This window comes from Cyberlindnera jadinii (assembly GCF_001661405.1).
Source record: "Cyberlindnera jadinii NRRL Y-1542 unplaced genomic scaffold CYBJAscaffold_2, whole genome shotgun sequence".
NCBI lineage: Eukaryota > Fungi > Ascomycota > Saccharomycetes > Phaffomycetales > Wickerhamomycetaceae > Williopsis > Williopsis jadinii.
The window spans coordinates 529,182-546,511 of record NW_017963653.1 but is presented as its reverse complement, the minus strand read 5'-3'; the positions used below and the strand labels follow the sequence as shown (position 1 = coordinate 546,511).

The 17,330-nt window shown below is 44.5% G+C and overlaps 11 protein-coding genes and 1 non-coding gene across 12 annotated transcripts; 5 read left to right on the top strand and 7 right to left on the bottom strand.

The window, feature by feature from the left end:
• The first annotated feature begins 2 nt into the window (after positions 1–2).
• Positions 3–2,142, top strand: MLH3 (mismatch repair protein MLH3). The gene has a single exon (XM_020214353.1). The coding sequence runs from the start codon at positions 47–49 to the stop codon at positions 2,015–2,017; it is 1,971 nt and encodes a 656-aa protein (XP_020072391.1). The 5' UTR covers positions 3–46; the 3' UTR covers positions 2,018–2,142.
• A 265-nt stretch (positions 2,143–2,407) lies between these two features.
• On the top strand, positions 2,408–3,233 carry CYBJADRAFT_160780 (60S ribosomal protein eL21; the record flags this gene model as incomplete). Its single annotated transcript, XM_020213555.1, has 2 exons — positions 2,408–2,418; positions 2,762–3,233. The coding sequence occupies 2 exons, from the start codon at positions 2,408–2,410 to the stop codon at positions 3,231–3,233; spliced, it is 483 nt and encodes a 160-aa protein (XP_020072390.1).
• Positions 3,234–3,279: 46 nt separating this feature from the next.
• Positions 3,280–5,749, bottom strand: APC5 (anaphase promoting complex subunit 5). Its single transcript, XM_020214352.1, has one exon. The coding sequence runs from the start codon at positions 5,730–5,732 to the stop codon at positions 3,369–3,371; it is 2,364 nt and encodes a 787-aa protein (XP_020072389.1). The 5' UTR covers positions 5,733–5,749; the 3' UTR covers positions 3,280–3,368.
• A 57-nt stretch (positions 5,750–5,806) lies between these two features.
• On the bottom strand, positions 5,807–6,826 carry CYBJADRAFT_166093 (class I SAM-dependent methyltransferase). Its single transcript, XM_020214351.1, has one exon. It carries the CDS (start codon positions 6,733–6,735, stop codon positions 5,881–5,883), a length of 855 nt encoding a protein of 284 aa, XP_020072388.1. The 5' UTR covers positions 6,736–6,826; the 3' UTR covers positions 5,807–5,880.
• A 180-nt stretch (positions 6,827–7,006) lies between these two features.
• On the bottom strand, positions 7,007–8,069 carry ATG12 (Atg12p). Its single transcript, XM_020214350.1, has one exon. It carries the CDS (start codon positions 8,014–8,016, stop codon positions 7,360–7,362), a length of 657 nt encoding a protein of 218 aa, XP_020072387.1. The 5' UTR covers positions 8,017–8,069; the 3' UTR covers positions 7,007–7,359.
• Positions 8,070–8,176: 107 nt separating this feature from the next.
• Positions 8,177–8,250, top strand: CYBJADRAFT_t38. The gene has a single exon. It is a non-coding gene; the product is annotated as a tRNA-Asn (tRNA).
• Positions 8,251–8,976: 726 nt separating this feature from the next.
• OYE3 (NADPH dehydrogenase) lies at positions 8,977–10,215 on the bottom strand (the record flags this gene model as incomplete). The annotated part of the gene is made up of 1 exon (XM_020216799.1): positions 8,977–10,215. The coding sequence occupies one exon, from the start codon at positions 10,213–10,215 to the stop codon at positions 8,977–8,979; it is 1,239 nt and encodes a 412-aa protein (XP_020072386.1).
• A 543-nt stretch (positions 10,216–10,758) lies between these two features.
• YKT6 (palmitoyltransferase YKT6) lies at positions 10,759–11,540 on the bottom strand. The gene has a single exon (XM_020214349.1). It carries the CDS (start codon positions 11,487–11,489, stop codon positions 10,881–10,883), a length of 609 nt encoding a protein of 202 aa, XP_020072385.1. The 5' UTR covers positions 11,490–11,540; the 3' UTR covers positions 10,759–10,880.
• Positions 11,541–11,710: 170 nt separating this feature from the next.
• Positions 11,711–12,831, top strand: MIA40 (Mia40p). The gene has a single exon (XM_020214348.1). The coding sequence runs from the start codon at positions 11,750–11,752 to the stop codon at positions 12,623–12,625; it is 876 nt and encodes a 291-aa protein (XP_020072384.1). The 5' UTR covers positions 11,711–11,749; the 3' UTR covers positions 12,626–12,831.
• SPP382 (mRNA splicing protein SPP382) lies at positions 12,729–14,699 on the bottom strand (the record flags this gene model as incomplete). The annotated part of the gene is made up of 1 exon (XM_020213554.1): positions 12,729–14,699. One exon carries the CDS (start codon positions 14,697–14,699, stop codon positions 12,729–12,731), a length of 1,971 nt encoding a protein of 656 aa, XP_020072383.1.
• Positions 14,700–14,856: 157 nt separating this feature from the next.
• ATG17 (protein kinase regulatory subunit ATG17) lies at positions 14,857–16,038 on the top strand (the record flags this gene model as incomplete). The annotated part of the gene is made up of 1 exon (XM_020216986.1): positions 14,857–16,038. One exon carries the CDS (start codon positions 14,857–14,859, stop codon positions 16,036–16,038), a length of 1,182 nt encoding a protein of 393 aa, XP_020072382.1.
• Positions 16,039–16,090: 52 nt separating this feature from the next.
• Positions 16,091–17,326, bottom strand: MST1 (threonine--tRNA ligase MST1; the record flags this gene model as incomplete). Its single annotated transcript, XM_020216201.1, has 1 exon — positions 16,091–17,326. One exon carries the CDS (start codon positions 17,324–17,326, stop codon positions 16,091–16,093), a length of 1,236 nt encoding a protein of 411 aa, XP_020072381.1.
• Between the last annotated feature and the right edge of the window lie 4 nt (positions 17,327–17,330).

The window sequence follows — 17,330 nt, the reverse complement described above, 5'->3', positions numbered from 1 at the left end:
GTCTCTGGCGGTGATTCTGGACTTGCCTGGAGCGTTGGATGCGGTGATGGCGAACAGTGTGGACAGTGGGGCGACGGAAATGATGGTGGTGGTCAATATTGGACGACTGGGCCTGGTCGTCAGAGATAATGGATGTGGCATTCATCCGGATGATGTTGGTCGTGTTGGTGAGCGGCACATGACTACAAAGGTACAGAGTGTGGACTGCGTGTCCAAGGTTGCTAGCCGAGGGTTCAGGGGAGAAGGACTATGTTCTATTGGTAGCATCAGCGTTATGACGATAAAGACAAGAAGTTGTGGGTTCAACGGTAGTTACATGACAAGGATCCATAACGGAGAGAGGGTCATTAAGTGTGTGAAAGTTGACGAGGGAAGGATTGAAGGAGAATCGGGAACAGAGGTTCGGGTGGAGCAGATGTTCCACAATACACCTGTGAGATTCAAGCACCTCCAGCAGCTACAGGAGTCAAAGACACTGCAGAAGATCAGGGATCTCGTGTTTGAGTATGCTATGGGGAACCCCAAATTAGCGATAACCGTTGCGAGGGAGAGCGAATCGGGCCAAATGAGCTCCATATGTCAAGTGACTCCAAGGTGTCGAAGCGATCTTGCGAAGTATTGGTGTGATACTTTGAATCAAGTGTACGGTATGGAACTTGCTGGCAGGTTTGAATATGCGACGCATACTTCTACTTCTTCAAAGGAGTCTGTGCTGATAAGTACACTACCTCTACAAACAAAGTCTTTTCAGTTCGTTTTTATAAATGGCCGGAGAGTCACTTCTCAATTAAGTGAACAAGTACGGAAAGAGCTATCCTGTGGCAAGTTTGAGTATACGGAGGGGCACATTGAACATGCTTTGACCACGAATAATGTGTCACCAAGAAAAGGTAAAAAAGGAGCTAGCATAGTTGGGTCTACTTATAGTAAACACCCTCTTTCAATTGTTGACGTTTGGAGTGACAATGCTATCAGAAACTTTGAAAATGGTCAACCAATGTTGCTTGATGAGGAACTCAAATGTGCAATCAGTGGTATTCATAAGATATTTTGTGATTTCAGAGATATGACTTTACATAGGGGGCAGATGAATGAAGATCACACAACACACAGATCAGAAATTGAGAGTACCGTGATTGAAGACGCTACAGTTAGCAACAGAAAGGCTCAATCTTCAAAAGGAAAAGAGCTCGCGAGTACTGTTGGATATGCGAGCTCATATGACTGTCATGATTCTAATGAACTTCCTCAAAGACTTGAAGATATGATCAAGAGACGTAAGCTGATAACACATAATGACGACCTTGATATCAATACTGATGATGCTGTGACCATCAAACAGGAAGAGCAGACACCGAGGGATTTACTAACGAACTGCTCGGTTATAGCTCAAGTTGATGATAAGTTCATCTTAATTAAATCAAAAGTTGAACCGAAACTATACATCGTTGACCAGCATGCGTGCGATGAACGAATAAGAGTAGAGGAGCTCTACAAGCAGCTTATTGAGATGGCATCCCAATCAACGCAGTCCTTAGCAGTACCTTTGAAAACTAACGTCAGTGCTGATGCACCACTAGGGGCGTTAGAACTTCTCAACACATATTCCAAAGAGTTAGAGAATTGGGGAATAAAATTTACAACAGCTAGATCAAACAACGAATCTGGGAATGTGACTTTTACACATTTGCCCGAGTTGATGCATTGTAAAGTTGATGATGATAACTCGTTCGTAGTTCGTTCCATCATGCAATACGCACACGATTTGCAGGATAAAGTCAAGCTCACATCACTGAACAGACACCAGGATTGGTTTTTGAACATGCAGGCCATGCCAACAATATTAACATTGTTGCTTAACAGTAAAGCATGTCGGAGTGCAATAATGTTTGGACAAACACTGTCCAAATTTGAATGCCAATTGCTAGTACAGAAGTTAGCACAGTGTAAACAGCCCTTCCAATGTGCTCATGGGAGACCTTCTGTTATTCCCTTATGCAACTACACGAACCTATAATTACGAAGACAACTAATTAAAGAAGAAACGTCAACAATTCACCAAAGAAATAAACAATGTGTAATGAGAGCACTCTAAGATTATCCAAGTAGGATGAAGCCCTTTTCCTTATATCACGTGAGCACTACCAGGGCTTTAGGGCGCTGAAAAATTCCACACAATATATTTAGAGAAAACCCAAACACCACTATACTCATTGTCCTGGTTGGTGACACATTTACACCGCAAGTTGTATGGAAAGTTCCGCGACACTGTGCTAGAACCACAGTCACAGCCAAACACCAAGCGTTTTCCCTTCGCTGCAAAGTGCGAAAAAGTTGAAATTTAATTTGGTTGAAGCCAAACATCACTTAAGAGCTGAAGTAACACCAACACTAAAGTACATCAAAGATGGGTAAATCGTATGTTTAGATCATGAGATATGAGCAAGAAGAATGAGACGAGAGAGACCATGTATGAGTTGTCATGTTTGAAGTTATAAAATGCGTTTCAATGGAGGTACCAGAGAGGGTGATACAATGTGATAATCAAACCATGGTGAAAAGTTCTATAGGGAGTGGATAATCATCAAGTAACAATGATTGGAGATGCGAAGAGTTGCACCAATAACGAAAATATCCCACATACACGTTCCTCTCAGTTACACCTTGGAAATAAAGCAACAGTCATAGATACAGGGGCCTTACGATCTCTACTTTCTCTTCCCATCAACTATTCACAGACTTACTAACACACCTAATACAGTCGTGGTTACAGATCCGGTACTAGATACGCCTTCCAAAGAGACTTCAAGAAGAGAGGTACTATTCCTCTCTCCACCTACTTGAAGACCTACAAGGTTGGTGACATTGTGGACATCAAGGCCAACGGTTCTATCCAAAAGGGTATGCCACACAAGTACTACCACGGTAAGACTGGTATTGTTTACAACATCACCAAGTCTTCTGTTGGTGTTATCATCAACAAGATTGTTGGTAACCGTTACATCGAGAAGCGTGTTAACTTGAGAGTTGAGCACGTTAAGCACTCCAAGTGTCGTCAAGAGTTCTTGGACCGTGTTAAATCTAACGCTGCTAAGAGAGTTGAGGCCAAGGCTAAGGGTGAGGCTGTCCAATTGAAGAGACAACCAGCTAAGCCAAGAGAGGCTAGAGTTATCTCCACCGAGGGTAACATCCCACAAACTTTGGCTCCAGTTCCATACGAGACCTTCATTTAAACGTATAATATCAATGTACAATCTGTTGTGTTTGAAGATCTTGTACCGTTCAGAGTGGTTTTACTTATTTGGTTTAAATGGCTTTTCACGAATATAATACTTGATCAGAAATGTAGAAATTCCGTATAGGTAAAATTAGCTATGTTGTGCGCCAAACATATGAAGGTGATCAGCGCCTTTGTCCATCATTTTGACTTTGTGAAGTGCCTGTTCAACATGGTTAACAATATCATGGTTACCGATACGACGACCAAAGTTTAATTGGAGCTCGAGACAGTCACAAGAGTCTTTTAGCATACCCATAGATCTGAATCTGTCGGTAGCCAATTCGAAGCATTTGATAACCTTTGTAATGTTTTTCTCCCTATCAAGATTATCATCGGTGAAGTGCAACTCCATTAGTGAGCACCCAAGTAGCTTGTAAAGTTCACCCATTAACTGTACGTTGAGGTTGCCTTCAAACATTTGCAGTGATGCCGAGAGCAATTCTTCACAATCTTTGAATTGAGAAAGTTTAAACAACACAGAACAAACTTGGACTGTGGCCTGTAATATCAACACTGAATAACCACATGAGAGCGTAGAGTTAAGGCACTGTATCGACGCACTTAAGGCGCGCGCGGGTGACGAGGACATTGAAAGTATTTGACACTTTAGGATGTTGAATCTTAGAAACCAAAACGTGGTGGATCCTCTTTTTGCAAATGTTCTTAACCGTTCGTTCACCATCTCATATGCTTGGACAAGATTCCCCAATTTAACTTCAAGATCACATTCTAATTCTGATAGAGTCCCTTCAATATCAACTCCTATATGGGTTTGGGATTGTAGTCTGTTTAGACAAATCTGAGCTTCGTCCAGTTCATTGGTGTTCAACAACAATCTCACAGTTAAAATACCCTCATGTGTCAATAAGTCCTTCATCAGGTTAGCATCTGACGGAAGATTCTTCTTCAGATTTACCAACTGTTCAAATGCTTTGTTCATTTCCCCATGGTGGAAAAGAAGATGTGCCTTACGGATCCCAACCTTCACTTGCTCTGATTTATGGGTAGTCAGCTTTGATATAACTTCATCGTACACGTCTGCTAAGTGATAATTTCCTTGTCGGAACCAGAAGGACGAATAGAGTGCACAGTATGTACCAAAAGTAGATGAATCATCAGATCCGTTGAGCGTTATGTACAAAGATTTGGTCAAAGACTCTAATGTCATGCTTACTGGGCCACCTTCCATCATCAACAACGCAGCATCCGATTGATATGCCATTGAATGTAATGATTTAGTACCAACATCGGCATGACTCTTGAGAAATTCGATCAACTGAGCATTGGACACGTAAAAGTCATGTTCCAGATAAGGCCTATCCTTCATAAAGTTAAACAGCCAGGTTAACAGAAATGACAAGCAATCCAAATCTTTCTTTTCACGTGCGACTGCTATGGCCTCCTCAATGGCCCTTATTGCTTCACCATCGTTATGAAAATGAGCGTGGAGAGACGCAAGGCATAACAAGGCATAATGGTAAAACGAGCCCTCTCTAGTACTGATCCTGTAATCAAAATACCTATGGAGCCAGTTAAACGCACCTTCGTAGTCCTGTTTACGAACACATTCTAGATACCTGATATAATGGATCTGGGGAATCTTACCAGCTTCCACTTGGGCCATATTTTGGAAGATCTGTTTCAACTTTGGTGGGGTTGATGTACCATGTCTTTCTAATTGCTGTAGTTGATGATGAACGAGCTGAGAAAGGTCCTCTTGTGAGACCAATATGACATCTTTTGTGAGATTGGTTTCACCATTTCTCATCTTTTGTAAGATTGATTTGAGAACTGATGGATCATCATTCGGATCTGTAGGGAAATATCTAGCAGCAAACTCCTCTTTGTTGACCTTTGGCATACTTTCACGTCTGAAATTGACAAACCCAGACCAGAGGAGATTCGCCTTGTCGTACTCCAAGCTTTCGTACACTGTTGTGCACCGTATGACAAACTTACCTAAGAAGCTTGCCGACGTCAATAGAAAAGCTGGCCTTTCATTACTCTTCACTTTCGAAATCAACGCATTACCCGCTGCCATATTCTTCACAACGAGTGATTTGGCACGCGTCATGAAAGTGTTCAAGGAGTCAAGCGACTTCAAAGTCCACAACCCGTGCAATGCCCTGGCCTCGATGTCCTTTGCGTTATGCTCTCCATCTTGAGCATCAGCCGCCACACAGGCCTGTGTGATATCATGGAGAATACCTCGCAGAGTCGGAATACCACGCCGTTGCTGCTCCTCACCGTATGCCTCTGGTCCTTCGATGTACTTGACGATGGTTGCAAGGAGGGGTCGATGTGTTTTCTTCGGTAGTATACCAGCACAATACGCAGCGATAAAGGCAAGAAGAAGGATCTTATAGGGCGCTAACGATGGCGTTAGCACCACATGGGATAATGAGTCTCTGGGTACCGTTTCTGGTACGATGGAGGACCTCTTACTGGTCATCTGAGCGCTCTTTGTCGGATCAAAGCTGGTTGAGAAAGTACAAGAAGAGTTCACATTTGTTTACATTTTCGAGATTTGTTTACATCATCAACATTTGGCGCAAATATGGCTGAAAACTATGTAAATTATCAACAAAGAAACATGGCAATCACGGTTTTCTCACAAAGACATAGGTAGTACCATACTCCATGGTGACCTCTGTATCGTCATCCCAACCAAGAGTGTCTTTCAGTTCGTTGATGAGTAGATCCACTATGTCCTCGCAGTCTTCACCGGCATGCTGCTCTCTCCATTTATGGGTAGCGCTCCAGGTTGTGATATTTGCACGCAGCTTCTTCAGCGTGAACTTCTCATCACCAAGGAAGAACGCCGTGTGGGTCTTCGTCTCACCGGGGATGTAGTCGTGCTTTTCAATGTCTGTGAAGAGCTCCGTGGGGACCTTAATGTCGTTGTAGAAGTTTGTACAGATGCCCTTTCCAGGCTGGCTCCAATATGTCTTCAGGTAACGTGGGTCATCAAACTCGTATTTATCAAAGATTTCGGTGGCCTTGGGATGGTCGACAAACCGTGGATTAATGTAGGCCCAGTACGCCAACGTTCCACCAGATCTCAATATCCTCGAGGCTTCCTTGAAGAATTTGGGGTGGTCTACCCAGTGTAGTGCCTCGGCACTTACAATCAGGTCCACACTACCGTCTTGAGGGACAACTTGGTGAAGGTCCTCTGCGTATGCCACTTCAAATCGAATACGGTCCTTCACATCAGGCGTAATCGACTTGAGACCCGTGGTAACCATGGTGTTTGAAGGGTCAGTGGCAATGACGTTATCAACGTACTGCAGGAGCTGGAATGAAGCAGTGCCAGGGCCGCAACCGATATCGATAGCTGTGTGCTTACCACCGTCATGGTACTCGAACAGTGCCTCGTACAAGGAACGCGGGTACTTGGGCCTGTTTTGATTATAGTTGTTAGAGTCAAAGCTCTTCTCTGCAAATGTAGCCATTGTTCAAGCCAATTGTATTAACGCTGCTAGCGATTGAGTGATTGTGAGGAAGAACAAAGCAAGGAGAGAGATAATAGGTCGTATTTTTATACCCGTGATGGTCCGCAGGGAAGTGGCTTCAACGAGCAACTTTTCAGTTGCACAGGGCCTCTATAAACGGGATTAGAAAGAAGTACACCGAACCATTGATTAATGAGTCCATACTTTGTGAGTTTACAACAGTGATGGGGACTACACGATATAGCTGGAGACTCTGTAGGAGATGATGGTCGGATAAACGTTTATTCTTTATCACGGATAAATACACGCAGGATGCTGGAGTATATACCACCTACAATGTGTGTAATCTGTGGTGTGTGAGTGCTTCTACAATGGTTCCGTAGGCATGGGAATTGAGAGTCCAGTTGAATCAAGCTAAGCATAGTTGACTGAGAATATAGCGTGTAATGCCAGCATATCACCTCTAAACACCCTGGCAGTAAGTTCACCAGCACTACTCATGAAGCCCATCTGATGAATACCATGTAATGTCGCGATACATACTGTGGCTGTGGCTGTTCTCTTCTCTTCAGGATAACCCCGTCATCAACTGGTGTGATGAAACCAGCGTTGTAACCAATTCATTCAGCCAAATGCTACTACGGTACAATAACTGACAACAAGTTCTTCACCACTGGCAAAATGGTCAAATAGACACCCCACAATCTCATCTGGCGCAGGGGCAAACGAATTGTTCACGTATATATAGAGCGATGTCCCCTTTGGTAACGACTTCTTCAGCTTCTTCAAGATGAATTTGTGTAGCGTAGCGACTGGTTGGTGGTATGAGATTTTGAAGACGTTTGGGGTTAACGAAGGGGTTGAGCCAATGGGTTGACATCGTACGGTTATCTTCTCGCTGGATGGCTCTGTGATCTTATCTACCAATTGCTTTGTGACAGGAGGTAATCTGTCAATCATTATAGATGCAGCTGTAGTGATCTTTGATTTGAGCATTTCATTTCGAATGTAATGGTCAGACTCCTCTTCTTCATCCTCATCCTCATCCTCGCTTTCTGATTGAATTTGAACTTTCGAATGCGATCCTTCATTCGTCCTTGTTGAAGCCGTCTTTTGCTCACCAGATGACTTTAACTCTCCGTCCACATTAGGTCCTATGATATCCCTAGGAGAGGAAACGTGCATCTGTGAGACAGTTGATAGGTTCTCACTAGATTGAAGTGCCGGCGAGGCACATGCGCTGGACGATTCAGATTCAGACACCAACGGATTCCGTGACATTGATTGTGGGTGGGTCTCAGATGTGTGCTTTCCTTGGTATCAGAAACGGTTTGAAGTGAAGGAGAACGTAGTGATCAGCTTCGAGAGATGAGGGCGATTGTAGGGTTTGCTAGCGCATGAGCAATGTGTTAAATTAGCAGTTTTTACGAGTAAGAATAATGACTTCGTGGCCAAGTTGGTTAAGGCGCACGACTGTTAATCGTGAGATCGTCAGTTCAATCCTGACCGAGGTCGTTTTTTGGAACTTAGTGAGATGGTCACGTGACTCAACAGAAACAACGTGAAGATAATGCTTTGGTTGACACATTACATTGAAGAGTTTATGATTGTGTTTCTTAAGCAAGTACTACCAGTACACGATAAACATTCCTTTAACATGATATTAAGTGTCACGTGCTTCCTTGCTCCCCTTCACGCTAATGCAAGCATCCGACTTTGAAACGCTCATCACTACTGGTAGAGGATTGGTTCAGCAGGCATCTCTTTCTGCAATATCTCATTATCTCGTATTCTTGAACTTAGTACGGCCTGATTACCTCTGATTAGATCCAGTATATTGGTGAGAAATCCGTGGCTCCAATAAACCAGTGTACTTCCTGTCTAGTTTAAGATCGTAACAGTTTATCAGTCACTACTTGCTTCCCAATATTGAGTTCTTTCCAATTGAGACATCCGCCAAACCACACACTCAAGGGGGATGAGAACCAAGAACACTTAATGAACGCCGATCATTGAACAGTGAATATCTACCGCAGCTAATGCAGCAGTAGAGTCCTACAGGCATCAGTATCAAGTTCACACTTATGCATTCCTTTGCAGGTATTGGCATTAGAAAGTCAGCTCAATCTTACACTGATCTGTAAGGTTCTCTAACATTTCGGGCCAACTACAGGAAGGAAAGTAATGGTTTATAAGCTTTATCGTATATGAAATTTATGAAATCGTATCATCGGAGTGTAATCATTTAGTCAAGGCATCCTTATAAGATGGACCATCTGTCTTCTTCTCATCTGATGGGAATCCATTTGTAATAGCCTCTTGATAAGTTGGATAGTCGGTATACCCTGTCGAATTTGGAAGGTAGAAACTACCTCTGTTATAGTCGTTCAACTTCTCACCATTGTATAAACGATCTGGAAGATCAGGGTTTGAAATGTACAGTCTGCCGTAAGCAATTGCTGTTTGGGAATGTCCCTTTGCAGCGTCTGCTTTAGCCAATTCTGGGTGAACACCGTAATCACCAGCTCTAATGACGACGCCCTTCCAAGTTGAGTAGATGAAATCATTTGAAGCATCGGCCACACCTTCACCTTCTGGCAATCTCAAATCAGAAACCCTTGGCTCAACCAAGTGGATGTATGCCAATCTGTGACCTCTGGATGCACGTCTTTCCAACTCACCAAAGACGTATGCGTATTGGGCAACAATGGATGGTTCAGCAACACCAGACATCGTACCAAACACACCAAATGGTGAGAACCTCACACCAACGTTCTCAGCACCGATACCTTCGATCAAGGCGTCAATAACAGCGAGTGTAAACCTTGCCCTGTTCTCAATGGAACCACCGTATTCGTCTGCTCTTTGGTTACTAATTGGGTCTAAGAATTGGTTCAAGAGGTAACCATTAGCACTGTGTAGTTCAACACCATCTGCGCCGGCTTTGATAGCGTTCTTTGCAGCATGGACATAGTTCTCAATGTATTCGTTGATCTCCTCTTTTGTCAAAGCATGGATTGGGTTGTTAGCCTTTACAGCGTCCTCCTTAGACTGATCATCCATGTAGATTGCACTAGCAGAGACGAACTTGTGCCCATCACGGGCCAACACTGCTGGAATGGATTGTCTGCCCAATGCCCAGAGTTGAACGAAACCGAACGATTTGTTCTCATGGATGGCGTTGAAGATTGGCTTCCAGTGCTCAACTTGCTCATCTGTGTAAATACCTGGTGCGCTATCATAACCGCCAGCTTGTTGGCTGATGAAGGTACCTTCTGTGATAAGCAACGAGCCGCTTCTTGAAGAACGTTGTCTGTAGTACTCAACCATCAGCTCTGTTGGAACGTGGTTGACGTTTCTCATACGGGTCAATGGCGCCAACACCACTCTATGGCTCAAGGTATTTGAGCCCACTTTGAGCGGCTTAAACACATCTGTGTCCTTAAGCGCAACTGGCGTGAATGATTCTCTAAATGGCATCTTGGTAATGAAGGTGTAATCTCCATCGATGCGTGTTACAATGAAAAGCTTCCCACAATAGTGAGGAAACCATCTCCTTTTATATACTTGTACAGCCTAATACTCCTGATTTATAATCCAATCTTGCTTGCATCAGAAGTTAACGGACAAACGTAAACTACATACCATAGCCGTAGAAGAAACCACTCCACAGCAACCAGCTCCGTCTGAAACAGATCCTTACACGTCACATGCAGCGAGGACATCTGTAAATCGGGTACATCGCTACGGTGTTTCTAACCATTACTACCTTCAATTGTATGAGGAACAGGTCCTATCGGATAGCCTGAACGGCATTAGGAGTGGCCCAACCAAATAACGCTGACAAAACGTGCAGGAGATGCCGAGGCCGAACATTCTACAACGTCCCTCACAGTGCACCTGGCCTATTTATACACAGCGGTGCAAGGCTATTGCATTGGACGGTTTACGACGGTGAAGGGTCGTTCGATCAAATGCAAATAACATGAAACGACGCTTACTAATTAGAGCAGCACTGGTGGGGTGCCGGAGAAGAATCATAAAGTGCAGGTGTACATATAGCGAGTACCAAATACATAGAGTGAGCCGGACAGCAAAAAAAAAACAATATTAGAAGACCAGAGGAGCGTATGTGTGGCCAGCAGTTACATAATGATACAACAGGAGTTTGTCTTCTTTGCCTGTTTGTAGAACATCTTGGAGCTGGCAGACAGGGACTCGCTCTTGTCAACCAAGGAGTCCAGCTTCTCACCTCTTTCCAACACACTCTCAATGGTCTTGTGCAGGACAACTTTGGTCTCGTCCAATTCCTGTTGGACCCTCATTATGGAGTCCGCCTGCGATGGATCTTGGTACTTCTTGATGTAGTTGGCCAACTGTGCGAATCCGAACTTGCTATTGGCCTCGGTGGCATTCTTCCATTCGATTGGAGGGTGTTCTGTGATGTAGTCATCTATAACCTTGTTCAACAGCGTGAACGCTGGTCTCACAGGATACTCCTTGTCCGTGATGAGGATCGCACAGAGCCCTTCTGATCTTGCATACGCATGTGCTATGTACTTCTCACCTTCCTCAACGCTCTGTCTCTTGCCAGGCTCAGTTCTCTCCGCAATCGTCGTCGAGAAGAACGTCATGAACTGATCAGCACCGCTCCTCTCAAAGAACCCAAAATCAGACAGGTCCTTGGCGGAGGAGAGCTCAAGTGCCTTCTCTCCCTTCGTGTTCTTGAGTACACCGATGTAGTATATCCTCATTCCGTGCTGTCGTTACCGGCGTGTGCAACCCCTGTGCTTATATTGCTATCCTTCCTTTACTGTGTGATTGTTTATTTGCTTTCCCTCTGTGTTTTTCCTCCTTCTCCTTTCCATTCTCAGTGGCGCGGGCTTCATAACCATCGGCCGTGCTTTGGTGGACTTTTCCCGGAGGCAAAATTTGTCATCGGAGGCCTTCTCGAGGAACTTCACCAGATAAACAAAGGAATCACTGGTTAAAGGAGACGCTATAAACTGCTCAGATGTACAGATCGTTGCTCAACACCGCTGCTCGTTCGTCAAGGAACACATCCAGACAGCTGTCAAAGTCTAAGAGATTGCTGTCCTCCTCTTCATCGACAAAGACCAGTTCTGTCCCAAGATGGATTGCTCCTTCGTCCATGCTGGCTTTAGGATTGGCGTCTTATTGCTACATGTCTTCTCAGCCTGTTGCTCTTGACGCTAAGAAGACAACATCAAAGACCGAGAAGAAAGCCCAGGAAGCTGGTGAAGCTACCAAGGCCGAGGAGCCTGTGAAGAAAGATGGTGGTGTTGCCGATGGTGACAAGAAGGTTGATGACAAAGCTGATGACAAAGCTGACGACGACAAGAAGGAAGGTAACCAAGGCCAGGAAGAAGGTGGCCAACAAGCTGCATTTGATCCAGAGACCGGTGTGATCAACTGGGACTGTCCTTGTCTCGGAGGCATGGCTCATGGTCCATGTGGTGAAGAGTTCAAGGAGGCATTCTCATGCTTTGTGTTCTCAGAAGCTGAGCCAAAGGGCTTTGACTGTATCGAAAAGTTCAAGAACATGCAGAACTGCTTCAGAAGATACCCTGATGTCTATAGCGAAGAGATTAGAGGCGACGACGAACCAGTAGACGATTTCAACAAGCCAGAGGATAAGTCCGCTGCTGCTGTTACTCCAACTGACAAACAAGTTGATGCTCCAGCCGAGGGTGTCATTGTCGAAGAAGTTGTACCAGTAGAATCTGTCGTCATCGAAGAAGTTGCAGTTCCAGAAAAGGGAATCGTGTTCGAGAAAGTTTCTACACCAGAAGAAGGCGTCATCTTTGAAGAAGTCTTTGTTGATAGCGAAGCTTCAGAAGCTACTGCTAACCAAAGCGAAACCAAATAGACATAAACACAAGATTGATATGCTTCATTAGTTTATCAAGTTTTATAAATCACACAAAAGAATGTACATAGCTCTCTCTATATATAGGTACATACAGTGTATGTTATATTAGATCAACGACTCGATTCAGTGATATCGGAGTGTACTCTCTATCCTGACTAGGAGTCTTCACGAATAAAACGTCATGTTCAATATAGCAGGTTAATCCTTTGGCTTTTCCAGTTGTTATCTTGAACATGTTCTTCTCTGATATATTCGAAGCTTGACCAGTTAACGGAGTCATGATTAATCCGTGCTCAGAACAATAATCATCAACACAGTCTTTGAAAGATACCTGTAACCTATGAATTGGTATTCCTCTTGAGTTCTTGTCCTCTTCTTTTGAACAGATTTCTCGGAGGTATTGGGATTTATCCCTAGGATTATGGACTGGGTTTAGCTGTCCAGTTTCAATAAACTTGTTAATCATGTCGAAGCCTTTGATGAACTGTTGTTGAACATTAGCCAATTCACTTAGCGATTCATACCAAAGTTTTATGCAATGAGAGATGGTGGAGTAATTGGCATCCTTTTGGTTCAGACTGTGAAATAACGACCTTAACCAGCTATTACAGATACACAACTGGATAAGCTTCACGTATACACCCTCTTGGAACCAGTGTTTCCATTGCTTCAGCTTACCGATAATTGATGAATTGATCTCGGCTCTGTTGAATTGGAAATTCCAATTCATACCTAGAGTAACGAGCTTTGGAAGTACCCTCAACTCCATGGTGTTCTCAAAAGTTGTATCAGATCCACACAACTCTTTATAGCATGCCATTCCAACGAGTCCATCAGTTGATTCTTGTAATAACGAATCATATCGAGCTGTGAAGGCGTTAATGATTCGGTCTTTGAAGGTTGAGGTTAGGTAAGGAATCCACTCAAAGATCCATATATTTGGCCCATCTTCTAATCCTGTCCATGATTCGATTGACTGTAACAATTTTGGAAGTATAGTGTACTCCATTATGTTCGTTATCACCTCTCTTGGTAGAACTTCTTCCCAATCAACTATTATAGATATGGCAAAAGTTGGAACATTTGTATCCCATTTCTCAAACGCTGGTCTTACAATCTGTAACCAATTTGAAGATATTAGGGAATGATAATAGTCCAATCCTTCCATGGAGGTGATAGGTGAGATCAATGGCTTCCATTGGATTAGTTCGTCCAGTAGTTTAAAATCTGTCAAGTCCCATGGATCCCAATCTTGGAACAGTTTAATGACGAGTGGCTGAATTGCCAAAACAACAAGCCTCTGAACTTCTGGATTATCAATAGATACATCGTGCAGCACGGTCCTGTAGTTGGACAATGTATCTAGCGGACTCTTATCACGAGATATGTCCACGACCTTTAAGGCGTCTTCAAGGGCTTTAATGGAATCAAGTTCTTGAGATAATTCACTCAATTGTGCCTGCTCTTGAGATTCTTTAAACTCCAGCACCTTCAAGTTGGCCTTGATATCCAACACCTGAGTATTGATGTTGTTCAGCTGGTTTAGTAAATCCATATTGGCCTCTTTAGATGAGCCAATTGGTTGTTTGGAGCTGTGGCTATCGCTCAGATCTTTTAACGACTGAGGTACCTCTACGTCATTTTCTTCCAGTTCCTTGATTATCTGGTAAAACGACTTCTTCGGCACATCCTTGTAGTACTCCTCGTCGCTTGACTCTTCCTCATCGTCATACTCTTCATTCTTATCCTTGGAGATGCCCAAGAGAGAAGCACCAATACCTGTGCCAGGCTTCCTTACCTGTATCTCAATGGGTTCCTTAATACCTTGACCATTTGGTCCCAGCCCTTGGCCTTCTATGTAACCCATCTTTTTCATGATGGAAAGACCAACGCCGTACTTCTGGCCCTTGAACTGGTTCTTTGGGCGTATGTATTGGGGTTCAATCTCAGCATCAGCATCTCCACCAGCGTCCTGTGCTTCATCAGCTCTCACCTCCTCTCCCAGCTCAAACGGCCTATCCTCTTTGAGGAAGTCAAACACACTCGTCCTAAACCTATCGAGCTCGTCCATTAGCCTCCTATCGCTCTGTTTCCCTTCACTGAGTTGCTGATGTTGATGTTGATGTTTTCACCGGGCGCTGTGAAATTTTCATGGGCTTTTGACACAAAAATCAACATCAACAACAACAACAACATCGAACCGGGCGGGAACTGGTGAACACCTGTAAATGTCCACGAATCAATGGCTCCAGAGCGCACTGAAGCACCTACAACAAGCTGAGTCGATTGGCGAGAAGACCAATGCGCTGCTGAAGTACACGAGGAAGTCGCTACAGAGGAAGGATTACTACGATACCAGGGGATGCTTCTTATTGGATGCGTTGAAGGAACAGAACGAGCTGTATGGCGCTATAGTGGACAGCGTCAAGCTACAGGCAGATGGTAAGAAGAAGCTGCTGAGAGAGCTCGAGAGGACTCTCGCCAGCTCAATGGCTCAGTTGGAGCATGCCTACAACAGCCTGAGAGATGTGCGGTTGCCAAAGAGTCTTCATGACGGTACACTGTTTGATTTCATAGACGATAAGATGTTGGACACACTAGAGAGGCAATCTCGGTCATTACACACTGGCCATGATCTGCTGGATGCGATGTACCGTGAACACGACACTTTGAAGCAGACTCTGAACGATGTGTCTATGCTGAATGATTACGACTTTGACGATTCTAATCAACTGATAGCAACGATCAACGAAGTCCAGGAGATCGAGATGGAGATTGCCACTATCTTGGAGTCACTGACCTCGCACTATGACCAGTGCGTGAAGGGAGTCGACGTAGAGAGAGGCGAGCTGGAGATGAGCTCAGCAGAGAGGGAAGAGCTGTTTGCAGTGCTGGAAAAGGATAACAACGACTTACCAGAGATCATCGTGGAGATTGAAGACTGCTTCCAGGAGTTGAAGTTGAAATGTGACTCCATTCAGGTAACGACAAAGATCTACGACGAGCTCGTTGAGAAGGCAAAGACTATGTTCGACGTTGGCTCCAAATCCTTGAGGAGAAGTATCGGGACCTTGGAGATAACCACAGTGCAGTTCAACAAGTTGGTAGAAGCTGTGAGTAGAGCTTGCGATGAGAGCAAAGAGCTCTGCGAACACTATGCGAATTTCCGAAAGTCGTACGCAGAATTCCTCAAGGAAGTGACAAGAAGGCATCAGGCTCAGGAAGCGATGCTCACTGTTGTACATGAAGCACAGGCTTCCTTGGAAGCATTACAACAAGAGGACACTAAACAGAGAGATGTGTTTTTACAAAAGCATGGCGATTCTCTGCCTTCAAACCTATGGAGCAAGATACCTCAAGGTGACTTGGTTTTCCTACAGGTCAGCAAGATCGATATTCCAGAGGTGTGATCGATATTCCAGAGGCGTGATCTATGTACAGTCAGATACGTTATATACAGGTTTATGCGTGTGTTTTGTCCAACTCAATGAACATCCCTCTAACTTGCTCAGGGGTCATCATTGTTGGCTTCCTTTCGTCATGTCTTCTGATTGCAACTTGACCACTCTCCAGCTCCTTATCTCCAATCATGATGATATAGGTATAACCCCTTTGGACACATTCCTTGATTCTATGCCCAACAGTTTCGTTCTTCTCATCGATATCTATGTAGAACTTCTTGGACTCGAAGTCATCGTTGTCGTTTATCATGTTGGAGACACTCTGGGCGAATTCACGATGCTTGTCACTGACTGGGATGATCACGGCCTGTCTTGGACTTAACCAGAATGGCCATTTACCGTTATAATGGTCCATCAAGATGGCAAAGAACCTCTCCAATGATCCAAACACTGCCCTGTGGATCATGATTGGACTGTCAAGTTCGTTGATGTCATTTTGGTACTTCAACTGGAATCTATGAGGCAATTGGAAGTCCAACTGGATCGTCGCAGCCTGATGGTCCTTACCCAGGTTATCCTTCAGTATAACGTCAATCTTCGGGCCGTAGAAGGCCCCGTCACCTTCGTTTATGGTCCATTCCCGTCCTGTAGACTCCAACACGGACTTCAAAGTATCCTCTGCAACGTTCCACTCCTCCAGCTCACCAATGTACTCCTCTGGTCTCGTGGAGAGCAACAGCTTATACTCAGGCACCTGGAATACTTTGTAACACTCGTCAATCATCTTCAGCGAGTTGGTGATCTCGCTGTGCACTTGAGACTTGGTACAGAAGATATGGCCATCGTCCTGGTGGAACCTTCTGACCCTCGTCAGCCCACTCAAAGAGCCCGACGATTCGTTCCTGTGCAACGAGCTGAAATCACTGAGCCTGATGGGCAACTCGTTGTAGGACCTGTCGAATCTCGCAAACACCATACAATGACCTGGACAGTTCATGGGCTTCAGCCCGTACTCTTCTTTGGAAAGGTCATTCCCTTCGACCCGGAACATGTCGTCCTTATAGTTATCCCAGTGGCCCGACGTTTCCCATAGCTGTCTGCGATAGATCAAGGGGGTGATGACTTCCTCAAACCCATACTGGCGCTGCTTGAGCTTCATGAAGGACACCAGCTTGTTGAAGATTCTAGTGCCATGTGGGAGGAAAAAGGGACACCCCGGAGTAACAGCATCAATCATGTACAGCTGTTGTCTTGTGGCAATGGACAAGTTCGTCACTGCTGATGAGAGTCGGTTCATCGTC